The sequence below is a fragment of the Pristis pectinata genome, chromosome 1 (assembly GCF_009764475.1).
Source record: "Pristis pectinata isolate sPriPec2 chromosome 1, sPriPec2.1.pri, whole genome shotgun sequence".
NCBI classification, from domain to species: Eukaryota; Metazoa; Chordata; class Chondrichthyes; order Rhinopristiformes; family Pristidae; genus Pristis; species Pristis pectinata.
In genome coordinates, this window is record NC_067405.1 from 2,531,297 (window position 1) to 2,543,369 (window position 12,073).

At 57.3% G+C, this 12,073-nt stretch overlaps 1 protein-coding gene across 1 annotated transcript; it reads left to right on the forward strand.

Annotated features, from left to right (window-relative positions):
* Positions 1-14: 14 nt before the first annotated feature.
* si:ch73-71c20.5 (DUF4748 domain-containing protein) lies at positions 15-11,081 on the forward strand. The gene is made up of 3 exons (XM_052014928.1): positions 15-70; positions 6,574-6,805; positions 10,277-11,081. Exons 1-3 carry the CDS (start codon positions 34-36, stop codon positions 10,446-10,448), a joined length of 441 nt encoding a protein of 146 aa, XP_051870888.1. The 5' UTR covers positions 15-33; the 3' UTR covers positions 10,449-11,081.
* Positions 11,082-12,073: the final 992 nt, after the last annotated feature.

Below are 12,073 nucleotides of genomic sequence, written 5' to 3' on the forward strand. Positions count from 1 at the left end.
GGGAGAGGCACGCCGGGAAGGAGGAGGACCGGGATGGCGGCGGGCGGGAGGAGTGGGAGGCTGCTCAGAGGTGAACCTCCGCGGGTCGGGCGGCGCCTGTGGAGCCGGAGTGACGGTCGACGTGTGGGGCCGAGACTGGGAGGGGAGGAGGGTGGGTGGGAGGGGAGGAGGGTGGGAGGGAGGGGGGGGAGGGGAGGAGGGTGGGAGGGAGGGGGGGGGAGGGGAGGAGGGTGGGAGGGAGGGGGGGGAGGGGAGGAGGGTGGGAGGGAGGGGGGGGAGGGGAGGAGGGTGGGAGGGAGGGGGGGAGGGGAGGAGGGTGGGAGGGAGGGGGGGGAGGGGAGGAGGGTGGGAGGGAGGGGGGGGAGGGGAGGAGGGTGGGAGGGGGAGGAGGGTGGGGGGGGGAGGGGAGGAGGGTGGGGGGGGGAGGGGAGGAGGGTGGGAGGGAGGGGGGGAGGGGAGGAGGGTGGGGGGGGAGGGGAGGAGGGTGGGAGGGAGGGGGGGAGGGGAGGAGGGTGGGAGGGAGGGGGGGGAGGGTGGGAGGGAGGGGGGGGAGGGGAGGAGGGTGGGAGGGAGGGGGGGGAGGGGAGGGGGGTGGGAGGGAGGGGGGGAGGGGAGGGGGGTGGGAGGGAGGGGGGGGGAGGGAGGGGAGGAGAGGGGGAGGGAGGGGAGGAGGGGGAGGGAGGGAGGGAGGAGGAGGGGGGAGGGGGAGGGAGGGAGGAGGAGGGGGGAGGGGGAGGGAGGGAGGAGGAGGGGGGAGGGGAGGGAGGGAGGAGGAGGGGGGGAGGGGGAGGGGGGGAGGAGGGAGGAGGGGGGGAGGGAGAGGGAGGGGAGGGGGGGAGGGAGAGGGGGGAGGATGGGGAGGGGGGGAGGAGAGGGGGGAGGGAGGGGAGGGGGGGAGGAGGGAGGAGGGGGGGAGGAGGGGGGGAGGGAGGGGAGGGGAGGATGGGGGGGAGGGAGGGAGGGGAGGAGGGAGGGGGGAGGGAGGGGAGGGGAGGAGGGGGGGGGGAGGGAGGGGAGGGGGGGTAGGGAGGGGAGGGGAGGAGGGAGGGGAGGGGAGGAGGAGGGGAGGAGGGAGGAGGGGAGGGAGGGGAGGGGAGGAGGGATGGGGGGAGGGAGGGAGGGGAGGAGGGGGGGGAGGGAGGGGAGGGGGGGAGGGTGGGAGGGAGGGGAGGGGGGGGAGGGGAGGAGGGTGGGAGGGAGGGGAGGGGGGGGAGGGGAGGAGGGTGGGAGGGAGGGGGGGAGGGGAGGAGGGTGGGAGGGAGGGGGGGGGAGGGGAGGAGGGTGGGAGGGAGGGGGGGGAGGGTGGGAGGGAGGGGGAGGGAGGAGGGTGGGAGGGAGGGGGGGGAGGGGAGGAGGGTGGGAGGGAGGGGGGGGGGGGGGGGGGAGGGGGGGGGAGGGTGGGAGGGAGGGGGGGGAGGGTGGGAGGGAGGGGGGGGAGGGGAGGGGGGTGGGAGGGAGGGGGGGGAGGGGAGGGGGGTGGGAGGGAGGGGGAGGAGGGTGGGAGGGAGGGGGGGGAGGGTGGGAGGGAGGGAGGGTGGGAGGGAGGGGGGGAGGGGAGGGGGGGAGGGAGGGGAGGAGAGGGGGGGGGAGGGGGGGGAGGGAGGGGGGGAGGGAGGGGAGGAGAGGGGGAGGGAGGGGAGGAGGGGGGGAGAGGGGGGGGAGGAGGAGGGGGGGAGAGGGGGGGGAGGGAGGAGGGGGAGGGAGGGGAGGGAGGAGGGGGAGGGAGGGGAGGGAGGAGGAGGGGGAGGGAGGGGAGGGAGGAGGAGGGGGAGGGAGGGGAGGGAGGAGGAGGGGGGAGGGGGAGGGAGGGAGGAGGAGGGGGGAGGGGGAGGGAGGGAGGAGGAGGGGGGGAGGAGGGGGGGAGGGAGAGGGAGGAGGGGGAGGGGGGGGAGGAGGGGGGAGGGAGAGGGAGGGGGGGAGGGAGGGGAGGGGGGGAGGGAGGGGAGGGGGGGAGGGAGGGAGGGAGGGAGGGGAGGGAGGAGGGGGGGAGGGGGGGAGGGAGGGGAGGGGAGGAGGGGGGAGGGGAGGAGGGGGGAGGGAGGGGAGGGGAGGAGGGGGGGAGGGGAGGAGGGGGGGAGGGAGGGGAGGGGGGGAGGGGGGGAAGGGGGGGGAGGGAGGGGGGGAGGAGGGGGGGAGGGAGGTGAGGGGAGGAGGGGGGAGGGAGGGTGAGGGGAGGAGGGGGGAGGGAGGGTGAGGGGAGGAGGGGGGAGGGAGGGGAGGGGAGGAGGGGGGAGGGGGGGGAGGGGGGAGGGAGGGGAGGGGAGGAGGGGGAGGGAGGGGAGGGGAGGAGGGGGGAGGGAGGGGAGGGGAGGAGGGGGGAGGGGGGGGAGGGGGGGGGAGGAGGGGGGGAGGGGGGGGGAGGGGGGAGGGGGGGGAGGGGGGAGGGAGGGGAGGGGGGGGAGGAGGAGGGAGGGGGGGGAGGAGGGGGGGGAGGAGGGGGGGAGGGAGGGGGGGAGGGGAGGGGGGAGGGGAGGAGGGGGAGGGGGAGGAGGGGGGAGGGGGAGGAGGGGGAGAGGGGGAGGAGGGAGGGAGGGGGGGAGGGGGAGGGAGGGGGGAGGGAGGGGGAGGGAGGGGAGGAGGGGGAGGGAGGGGGGGGGGAGGAGGGGGAGGGAGGGGGGGGGAGGAGGGGGAGGGGGGGGAGGAGGGGGGAGGGAGGGGGGGAGGGGGGAGGGAGGGGGGGAGGGAGGAGGAGGGAGGAGGGGGGGAGGGGGGGGGAGGAGGGGGGGGGGGGAGGAGGGAGGGAGGGAGGGGGGGGGGAGGAGGAGGGAGGGAGGGGGGGGGAGGAGGAGGGAGGGGAGGGGGGAGGGGGAGGGAGGAGGGGGAGGGGTGGAGGGAGGAGGAGGAGGGAGGGGTGGAGGGAGGAGGAGGGAGGGGGGGGCTGGAGGGGGAGGGGGGGGCTGGAGGGGGAGGGGGAGGGGGGGCTGGAGGGGAGGGGGAGGGAGGGAGGAGGGGGAGGGGGGGAGGAGGAGGAGGGAGGGGGGGAGGAGGGAGGGAGGGGAGGGGGGGAGGAGGAGGAGGGAGGGGGGGAGGAGGGAGGGAGGGGGAGGAGGGAGGGAGGGGGGGAGGAGGGAGGGGGGGGGAGGGAGGGGGGGGGAGGGAGGGGGGAGGAGGGAGGGGGGAGGAGGGAGGGGGGGAGGAGGGGAGGGGGAGGGGGAGGGAGGAGGGGGAGGGGTGGAGGGAGGGAGGGGGGAGGGGTGGAGGGAGGAGGAGGAGGGAGGGGGTGGAGGGAGGAGGAGGGAGGGGAGGGGAGGAGGAGGGAGGGGAGGGGGGGAGGAGGGAGGGGAGGGGAGGAGGGAGGGAGGGGGGGAGGAGGGAGGGAGGGGAGGGGGGAGGGAGGGAGGGGAGGGGGGGGAGGGAGGGAGGGGAGGGGGGGAGGGAGGGGAGGGGGGGGAGGGAGGGGAGGAGGAGGGAGGGAGGGGAGGGGGGGAGGAGGAGGGGTGGAGGGAGGGGAGGAGGGGTGGAGGGAGGGAGAGGGGGGAGGAGGAGGGGGGAGTGGGAGGGTAGGAGGGGAGCGGGGGAGGGTAGGAGGGGAGCAGGGGAGGGGAGGGGGCCGGGGGCTGGCGGAGAATGGGTGGGGGCAGGGCAAGTCCGGTTCATTGTCATCTGCACAAATGCATTGGAATTGGTTTATTATTGTCACTTGTACCGAGGTCCAGTGAAAAACTCATCTTCATAGGGTTTATACAGATCAATTCATTCCACAGTACAGGTACATTGGGTTAGTACAGAGTGCATTGATGTAGTACGGGTAAAAACAATAACAGTACATAGTAAAGTGTCACAGCTACAGAGAAAGTGCAGTGCAATAAGGTGCAAGGTCACAACAAGGTAGATTGTGAGGTCAGAGTCCATCTCAAACAAGCGAAAACAACAACAACAATGCAGAGTAAAGTGTTACAGTTACAGAGAAAGTGCAGTGCAGGCAGACAATAAGGTGCAAGGTCATAATGAGGTAGATTGTGAGGTCAAGAGTCCATCTCATCGTATAAGGGAACTATTATACTGTCTGCACAGGTGCAATGAAAAATTTACTTGCAGCAACATCACAGGCAGAGCATCAGATAAGCAGCATTCACAAGAAAAACACAAAATTATACATAACTTCTACAAGAAAGAACACAATTAGAACAAAAATCCCAAGAAATCCATTGTAGAGCAAAGTGATCAAAGTGGTCATAGTGTTGCCAAACTGTAGTGATTAGGGTTGTGCTGGTTGATTCAAGAACTGAATGGTTGAAGGGAAGTAGCTGTTCCTGAACCTGGTGGTGTGGGACTTCAGGCTTCTGTACCTCCTGCCAATGGGAGCTACGAAAAGAGGGTGGGTCGAGCAGAATCTAGGTGGGGGGGGGGGGGAGAAGGGGAGCAGTATCTTCACTGTCTCAAAGTCAAGTTTACTGTCATCTGCACAAGTCCATGTGTGCACAGGTTACTTGCAGGAGCATTGTAGGCACATAGCATCAGATAAGCAGCATTCACAAGTAGAATTTTTGGACGGCACAATAGTGTAGCAGTTAGTGTAATGCTATTACAGCGCCAGTGACCCGGGTTCAATTCCCACCACTGTTTGTAAGGAGTTTGTACATTCTCCCCGTGTCTGCATGGGTTTCCTCCGGGTGCTCCAGTTTCCTCCCACATTCCAAAGATGTACAGGTTAGGAGCTGTGGGCATGCTACGTTGGTGCCAGAAAAGTGGCGACACTTGCGGGCTGCCCCCAGCATGTTCTCAGTAACACAGAAAGACGCATTTCACGGTACATGAGTATTGCGATGTACATGTGACTAATAAATATCAACTGGAATATCAATATTAATTACACATAAATTATTCCCAATTTTTACAAGAAAGAACACAATTAGAGCAAAAAAAATTACACAGAAATCCATTTTAGTGCAAATTGATCAAAGTGGTCATAGTGTTGCTAAACTGTAGTGATTCGGGGTGTGCCAGTCGGTTCAAGAACCAAATGGTTGAAGGGAAGTAGCTGTTCCTGAACCTGGTGGTGTGGGACATCAGGCTTCTGTACCTCCTGCTCGATGGGAGCTGTGAAAAGATGGCACGGCCCAGATGGTGGGGATCTTTGATGGATGCTGCCTCCTGTAGACACTCCTGATGGTGGGGAGGGATGTGCCCGTGATGTACTGGCAGAGTCCACTACTCCCTGCAGCATCTTACATTCATGTGCATTCGAATTGCTGTACCAGACCATGATGCAACCAGTCAGGATACTTTCAACAGCACATCTGTAGAAGTTTGTTAGAGTGTTCGGTGACAAGCTGAACCTCCTAAGAAAGTAAAGACGCTGGCGCGCTTTCCTTATGATTGCATCTGTGCTGGGCCCAGGACAGGTCATCCAATGTGTTAACACCCAGGAATTTAAAGCTGCTGACCCTCTCCACCGCCGATCCCCCAATGTAGACTGGCAAATGTTCGCCCTCCTTCCCCTTCCTGAAGTCAACAATCAGCTCTTTAGTTTTGTTCACGTTGAGCGAGAGGTTGTTTTTGCAACACCACTTGACCAGGTGTCCGATCTCTCTCCGGTAAGCTGACTCATCGCCACCTGTGATTCGTCCAACAACAGTAGTGTCATTGGCGAATTTGGAGATGGCAATAGAGCTGTGCTTAGCCACACAGTCATGTGTGTATAGAGAGTAGAGCAGGGGGCTAAGCACACAGCCTTGAGGTACGCCTGTGTGAGGAAGGAGTGTGCCAGCTCTGGGTGACTGGGTAACCAGATGCTCCAGTTCCTTCCCACATCCCAAAGGCGTGCAAGTTGATGGGTTAATTGACCATTGTAGACACTCCCAGTGTGTAGGTGAGTGGTGGAGTCTATGGGGGAGTTGATGGGAATGTGGTGGTAATGAGATACATGGAAAATTAGAGAAAATTTCTATAGATGTACAGTGGAGAGCGTTCTGACTGGTGGCATCACCATGGAAGCTCCAATGTGCAGGATCACAAGAGGCTGCAGAGGGTTGTAGACTCAGCCAGCTCCATCACGGGCACAACCCTCCCCACCATCGAGGACATCTTCAAGAGTGGTGCCTCAAGCTGGCGGCATCCATCACTCATGACCACCCGGGACATGCCCTCTTCTCGTTACTACCATCAGGGAGGAGGTACAGGAGCCTGACGACCCAGACTCAACGATTCAGGAACAGCTTCTCCCCCTCCACCATCAGATTTTTGAATGGTCCATGAACTCTACCTCGTTATTCCTTTTTTTGAACTATTTATTTATTTTTGTAATTTATAGTAATTTTATGTCTTTGCACTGTACTGCTGCCGCAAAACAACACATTTCATGTCATTTAAGTCAGTGATAATAAATCTGATTCTGGAATGCTGGCATAAATTTAATGGGCTGTAATGTTCTCCTATATCGTAAGGAAGTATGGCATATAGGACTGCCACACCTTGTAATGTAGTTACCCAATCTACCATAGCCAACACAGGCTTTATACCTTTGCAGTCTACTTGAGATTTAAGACCCTGGTTTTAGATTGAACAAAGTCACTTCCTGTCATCATAAAACTCTGTCATGCCGTGACCCCTTGTGCTTTGCTTCCTTCACAGGCTGTTGGTCTCACTGCCTGGTCCAGCGCACTGGCGCTGCCTCAAGCACAGTCCTGCCCGTCTGCAGTCGCCTGGCGATGGTCATGCAGCCACGCAGTGTTAAATCCATCCACTGTGGCAACAGACCAGCCCTGCAAGCAGAAGAGCCTCCAGGAGGGCCAGTCTCCCAGCGCCCCGAGTACATCCCACAGCGCAAAGCCAAGAATCCGATGGGAAAGATTGGGCTGGCCTGGTGAGCTTGCGAAGGGCGTGGGTCATTGGGGGGGACATTTCATGTTAGCCTTTTTCCTGACTTCCCTCATGTTCCTTTGTCATGTACAAGAAGGGCTGGTGACGGCGAGGGACTCACTCTAACTGAGTCAGGGGGTCTTATGAGGCATTGCTATTAGAACATAGAACAGTACAGCACAATACAGGCCCTTCGGCCCACAATGTTGTGCCGACCTTTAAACCTCACCTAAGACTTATCTAACCCCTTCCTCCCACATATCCCTCTATTAAATTCCTCCATATGCTTATCTAGCAATCTCTTGAATTTGACCAATGTACCTGCCTCCACCACCACCCCAGGCAGCGCATTCCATGCCCCAACCACTCTCTGGGTAAAAAAAACCTTCCTCTGATATCTCCCTTGAACTTCCCACCCATTACCTTAAAGCCATGCCCTCTTGTATTGAGCATTGGTGCTCTGGGAAAGAGGCGCTGGCTGTCTACTCTATCTATTCCTCTAAATATTTTGTGCACTTCTATCATGTCTCCTCTCATCCTCCTTCTCTCCAAAGAATAAAGCCCTAGCTCCCTTAGTCTCTCCCCACAATGCATACTCTCTAATCCAGGCAGTGTCCTGGTAAATCTCCTCTGCACTCTTTCCAACGCTTCCACATCCTTCCTATAATGAGGTGACCAGAACTGGACACAGTACTCCAAGTGTGGCCTAACCAGAGTTTTGTAGAGCTGCATCCTTACCTCGTGGCTCTTAAACTTGATCCCTCGACTTATGAAAGCTAACACCCCATAAGCTTTCTTAACTACCCTATCCACCTGTGAGGCAACTTTCAGGGATCTGCTGATATGAACCCCGAGATCCCTCTGCTCCTCCACACTGCCCAGAATCCTGCCATTTACCTTGTAGTCTGTTCTTCCAAAGTGTACCACTTCTCCAGATTGAACTCCATCTGCCACTTCTCAGCCCAGCTCTGCATCCTATCAATGTCCCTCTGCAATCTTCAACAGTCCTCTACACTATCCACAACACCACCAAACTTTATGTCGTCAGCAAACTTGCCAACCCACCCTTCCACCCCATCATCCAAGTCATTAATAAAAATTCACCTCAGTGGCCCTACAAAGGGCAGAGGACCAGCTGGCCAAACCACTGGAGAGTGGTAGGTGGATCTTGGCTTCAGGGCAAGTATTGTATGTCTCACAATTCACTTATTGCACCTCAGAACCCTTCCACACCCCACATCTCTGCAAAGCTTTGCCTTTCCCATTTGTCTGCTTCCCTCTATAAAATTCCTGTTGAATCTGTTTACATTTCTTGTTCTGACACAAAAAGAGGCCATTTGGCCCATCAGTCCAAGCCCTCCCATCAGTCCATTCCCCCTCTCCTTATTTCCCTGTGGCCCTGCAGCTTATTCCCTCTCACACATGCTTATTAATTCCCCTTTGACCTTTAGCCACTCACCTGTGCCAGGGTAATTTACAGTGACCAATTAACCTTTCAGCATGTCTGTGGGGTGTGTGAGCACCCAGAGGAAACCCATGGGGTCACAGGGAGAACATGCAAACTCCACAGAGACAGCACTCAAGACTTGGATTGAACCTGGGTCCCTGGAGCTGTGAGACAGCAGTGCTACCTGCTGCACTACCTCGCCACCCACATCCCAGTTCCCAACTCGCTCCTTAGAAGATTTGTCTCACTTATCTTCAGCCAGGTCCACAGCTTCAGCGAACCATAGAACCATACAGCACAAAACAGGCCCTTCGGCCACCATGTTGTGCCATCCATCAAACCACCCTCACACTACCTAACCCTTTCCTCCTGCATATCCCTCTATCTCACATTCCTCCATGTGCCTGTCCAACAAACTCTTGAACCTGTCCAATGTATCTGCCTCCACCACCACCCCAGGCAGTGCATTCCATTGCACCAACCACTCTCTGGGTGAAAAACCTCCCCCTGACATCTCCCCTGAACCTCCCACCCATAACCTTAAAGCCATGTCCTCTTGTCTTGAGCATTGGTGCCCTGGGAAGGAGGCGCTGACTGTCTACTCTATCTATTCCTCTCAATATTTTATATACCTCTATCATGTCTCCTCTCATCCTCCTCCTCTCCATTGAATAAAGCCCTAGCACCTTAAGCCTCTCCGCATATTCCATAGGCTCTAATCCAGGCAGCATCCTGGTAAATCTCCTCTGCACCCTCTCCAACGCCTCCACATCCTTCCTATAATGCGGTGACCAGAACTGAACGCAGTACTCTAAGCGTGGCCTAACCAGAGTTTTGTAAAGCTGCGTCATCACTTCGCGGCTCTTAAACTCAATCCCACGATTTATGAAAGCCAACATCCCATAGGCCTTCTTAACTGCTCTATCCACCTGTGAGGCAACTTTCAATGAACTGTGAATATGAACCCCCAGATCCCTCTGCTCCTCCACACTGCCAAGTACCTTGCCATTTACCCAGTACTCTGCCCTGGAGTTTGTCCTTCCAAAGTGTACCACCTCACACTTCTCCAGATTGAACTCCATCTGCCACTTGTCAGCCCAGCTCTGCATCCTATCAATATCCCTCTCTAAGCTCCGACAGCCCTCCACACTATCCACAACACCGCCGATCTTAGTGTTGTCCGCACACCTACTAACCCAGCCTTCCACCCCCTCATCTAAGTCATCTATAAATATCACAAAAAGTAGAGGTCACCAACTCTCCTTTCCCTTGAAACGTTTATCGAATCCCCCCCAATGTGGAGCAAAAAGCAAACTGCTGGAAGAACTCAGTCAAGATCCAAGGTCTCGACTTGAAATGCCGACAATTCCTCCCCCCACCCCCACCCCCCCCCCCCCCCCCCCCCCCCCCCCCCCCCCCCCCCCCCACCACAGATGCTGCCTGACCCGCTGAGTTCCGCCAGCAGTTTGTTTTTTGCTCCAGATTCCAGCATCTGGTCTTCTGTGTCCCGCTCAATTTGAACACTTCTATTAAATCTTCAATAGCCTTTTTAATTGAATTCCAGCAACAAATTATGCTTTTGTGAATATGCTGTAACTCTCTTCCAGTCTTCATTATGTGTTGAGGATCAATTGGTGTTTATCAATTATGTTCTTATGGTAGGGTATGCCTTGAGGACCTGGTCCGTAATATTCTGACGGGGCTGTGCTGTCGAGGGGTCGGTCAGTCACACACATGGTGACGGGGCTGTGCTGTCGAGGGGTTGGTCAGTCACACACACGGTGACGGGGCTGTGCTGTCGAGGGGTCGGTCAGTCACACGCACGGTGACGGGGCTGTGCTGTCGAGGGGTCGGTCGGTCAGTCACACGCACGGTGACTGGGGCTGTGCTGTCGAGGGGTCGGTCCAGTCACACACACGGTGACGGGGCTACTCCCTTTTTCACATTTCTTATATTCTGCCACTGTTTTACATCCTGACTCCTCCAGCACCAACAACCAGATCCTTTCACTTTCTGATTTTGCTGCAGGCTAATTGGTCTCCCATCCGGGATCATCACTTTCCTTCTTGCAAAGCGAGAGGTGGACAAGAACCGGCTGAACAGCTTAAGGCCAGGCAGAGGATTGAAGAGCGCCAACGAGGGTGATTACCAGAGCGAGCGGTACGCTGACATATGGGGAAGCAGGAGAACAGTGCTGTGACCAGGTCTACGTGACGAGGCTGAAACTCCTGACACCTCGGCCACCTCTTCCCTCCAATCGTTTGGCCAATCTGGTCTCCCCTGCCCTTCCCCCTCTAAACTCTGGTCCAGTCTCTGGAGGAACTCAGCAGGTCAGGCAGCATCTATGGAGGGAAATGGATAGTTGACGTTTCAGGTCAAGACCTTTCATTTGGACTCATCTGGAAGGGTCTTGACCTGAAATGTTGACTGTATGTCCCCCCACAGATGCTGCCTGACCTGCTGAGTTCCCCCAGCAGTTTGTGTGTTGCTCCAGATCCCAGCATCTGCAGTCTCCTGTGTCTCCAGTCCAGTCTTCCTGCCTTGCTCCATTTATTGGTGAAATCACTTAATGGGCCATCAGCTCACATTTCTTTCTCCAGCACCTGTTCTACATCCTGAGAACATGTTAGAATGGGGGGTTGGGACAGAGGAGCAAAGATTTGCCTCCCTGTGCAGCTGACGTCAGAGCATCTGTATAATCGCACAGCTCCAGAACACTTGGAAGCTGTCAATTATACAACGCTTGTAGTGAAACTACTGTCGATATTCCTTCTCGGATAGAAACAAAAGTATAACTACTATTAAAATACGACATGATTCTTACACAAGTTTACCCTGGTTTTGGGTCACCATTTTTCTGTGAATATTTACATTGCAACTCCACTGAAGAAGTCTGACACAATCTCGGTCAAAGCAGTCGATGTGATTGACACCTTCTCCACTTCCTTACCTTTGGGGAATTGTGCCTGGAATGTTGTATAATTTGCAAGATACACCACAGCAACTTGCCAGGACTTTGTTAACAACTCTCAATTCGGCAGGGAACATTAAATATTTTAACATCTCATCCAAATATTCTTTAAGAGAAAGATTATGGAGAAAGCTCTTTTGAACTGGTTTGGGATTGATGCAGGGCTGTGGGGAGAGTGGGGCAATGGGATTTGTTTTGGATTGATGCAGGATTAAAGGATTGTTTGTTGCAAATAACTGGCTCAGACAATTGGCTGAATGGCTTGGACTGTAAATGTTTGCTTCAATAGATTTGGCCACATGTCGAAGATGTGACATGCTTACTGACCAGCAGAAGGTAGTACTGAGCTACAGTGTCAGACCTGAAAATGAGGACAAACCCACCCGTCTTTGATTCAGATCCGTACCTGTCAGCTTCCCTGAGCGGAGAAGGGCAACAGGTGAGCTCGCAGAGAAGTCAGGAACGTAAAAGGATGTGAAATGGGAGAGGCTGTCAACGTGATGCTGACTGACTGACCGACCCCTCGATAGTCTGGCCTGGTGGTCACCTATTAATTGGTTATTATTGTCACATGTACTGAGATACAGTGAAAAGCTTCTGTTTGCTTGTCGTCCAGACAGATCATTCCCTACACAAGTACGTCGAGGTAGGACAAATGAACAAAACAGAATACGGCGAAAGTGCAGTGCAGGCAGGCAATAAGATGCAAGGGCCACGACGAGGTAGCTTGTAAGGTCAGGAGTCATCTTTATCATACAAGAGGGTCTGTTCAAGGGTCTTATAACAGTGAGATGGAAGTTGTCCTGGATCCTGGTGGTACATGTTCTCAAGCTTTTATATCTTGTATCTGCAGT

Excerpts from the sequence above, each read along its gene's own strand:
- si:ch73-71c20.5 (XM_052014928.1), top strand. The coding sequence starts at position 34 with ATGGCGGCGGGCGGGAGGAGTGGGAGGCTGCTCAGAG. Across the intron at positions 71-6,573 it reads GAGTGGGAGGCTGCTCAGAG|GCTGTTGGTCTCACTGCCTG; the intron begins GTGAACCTCCGC and ends CTTCCTTCACAG. Across the intron at positions 6,806-10,276 it reads GGAAAGATTGGGCTGGCCTG|GCTAATTGGTCTCCCATCCG; the intron begins GTGAGCTTGCGA and ends ATTTTGCTGCAG.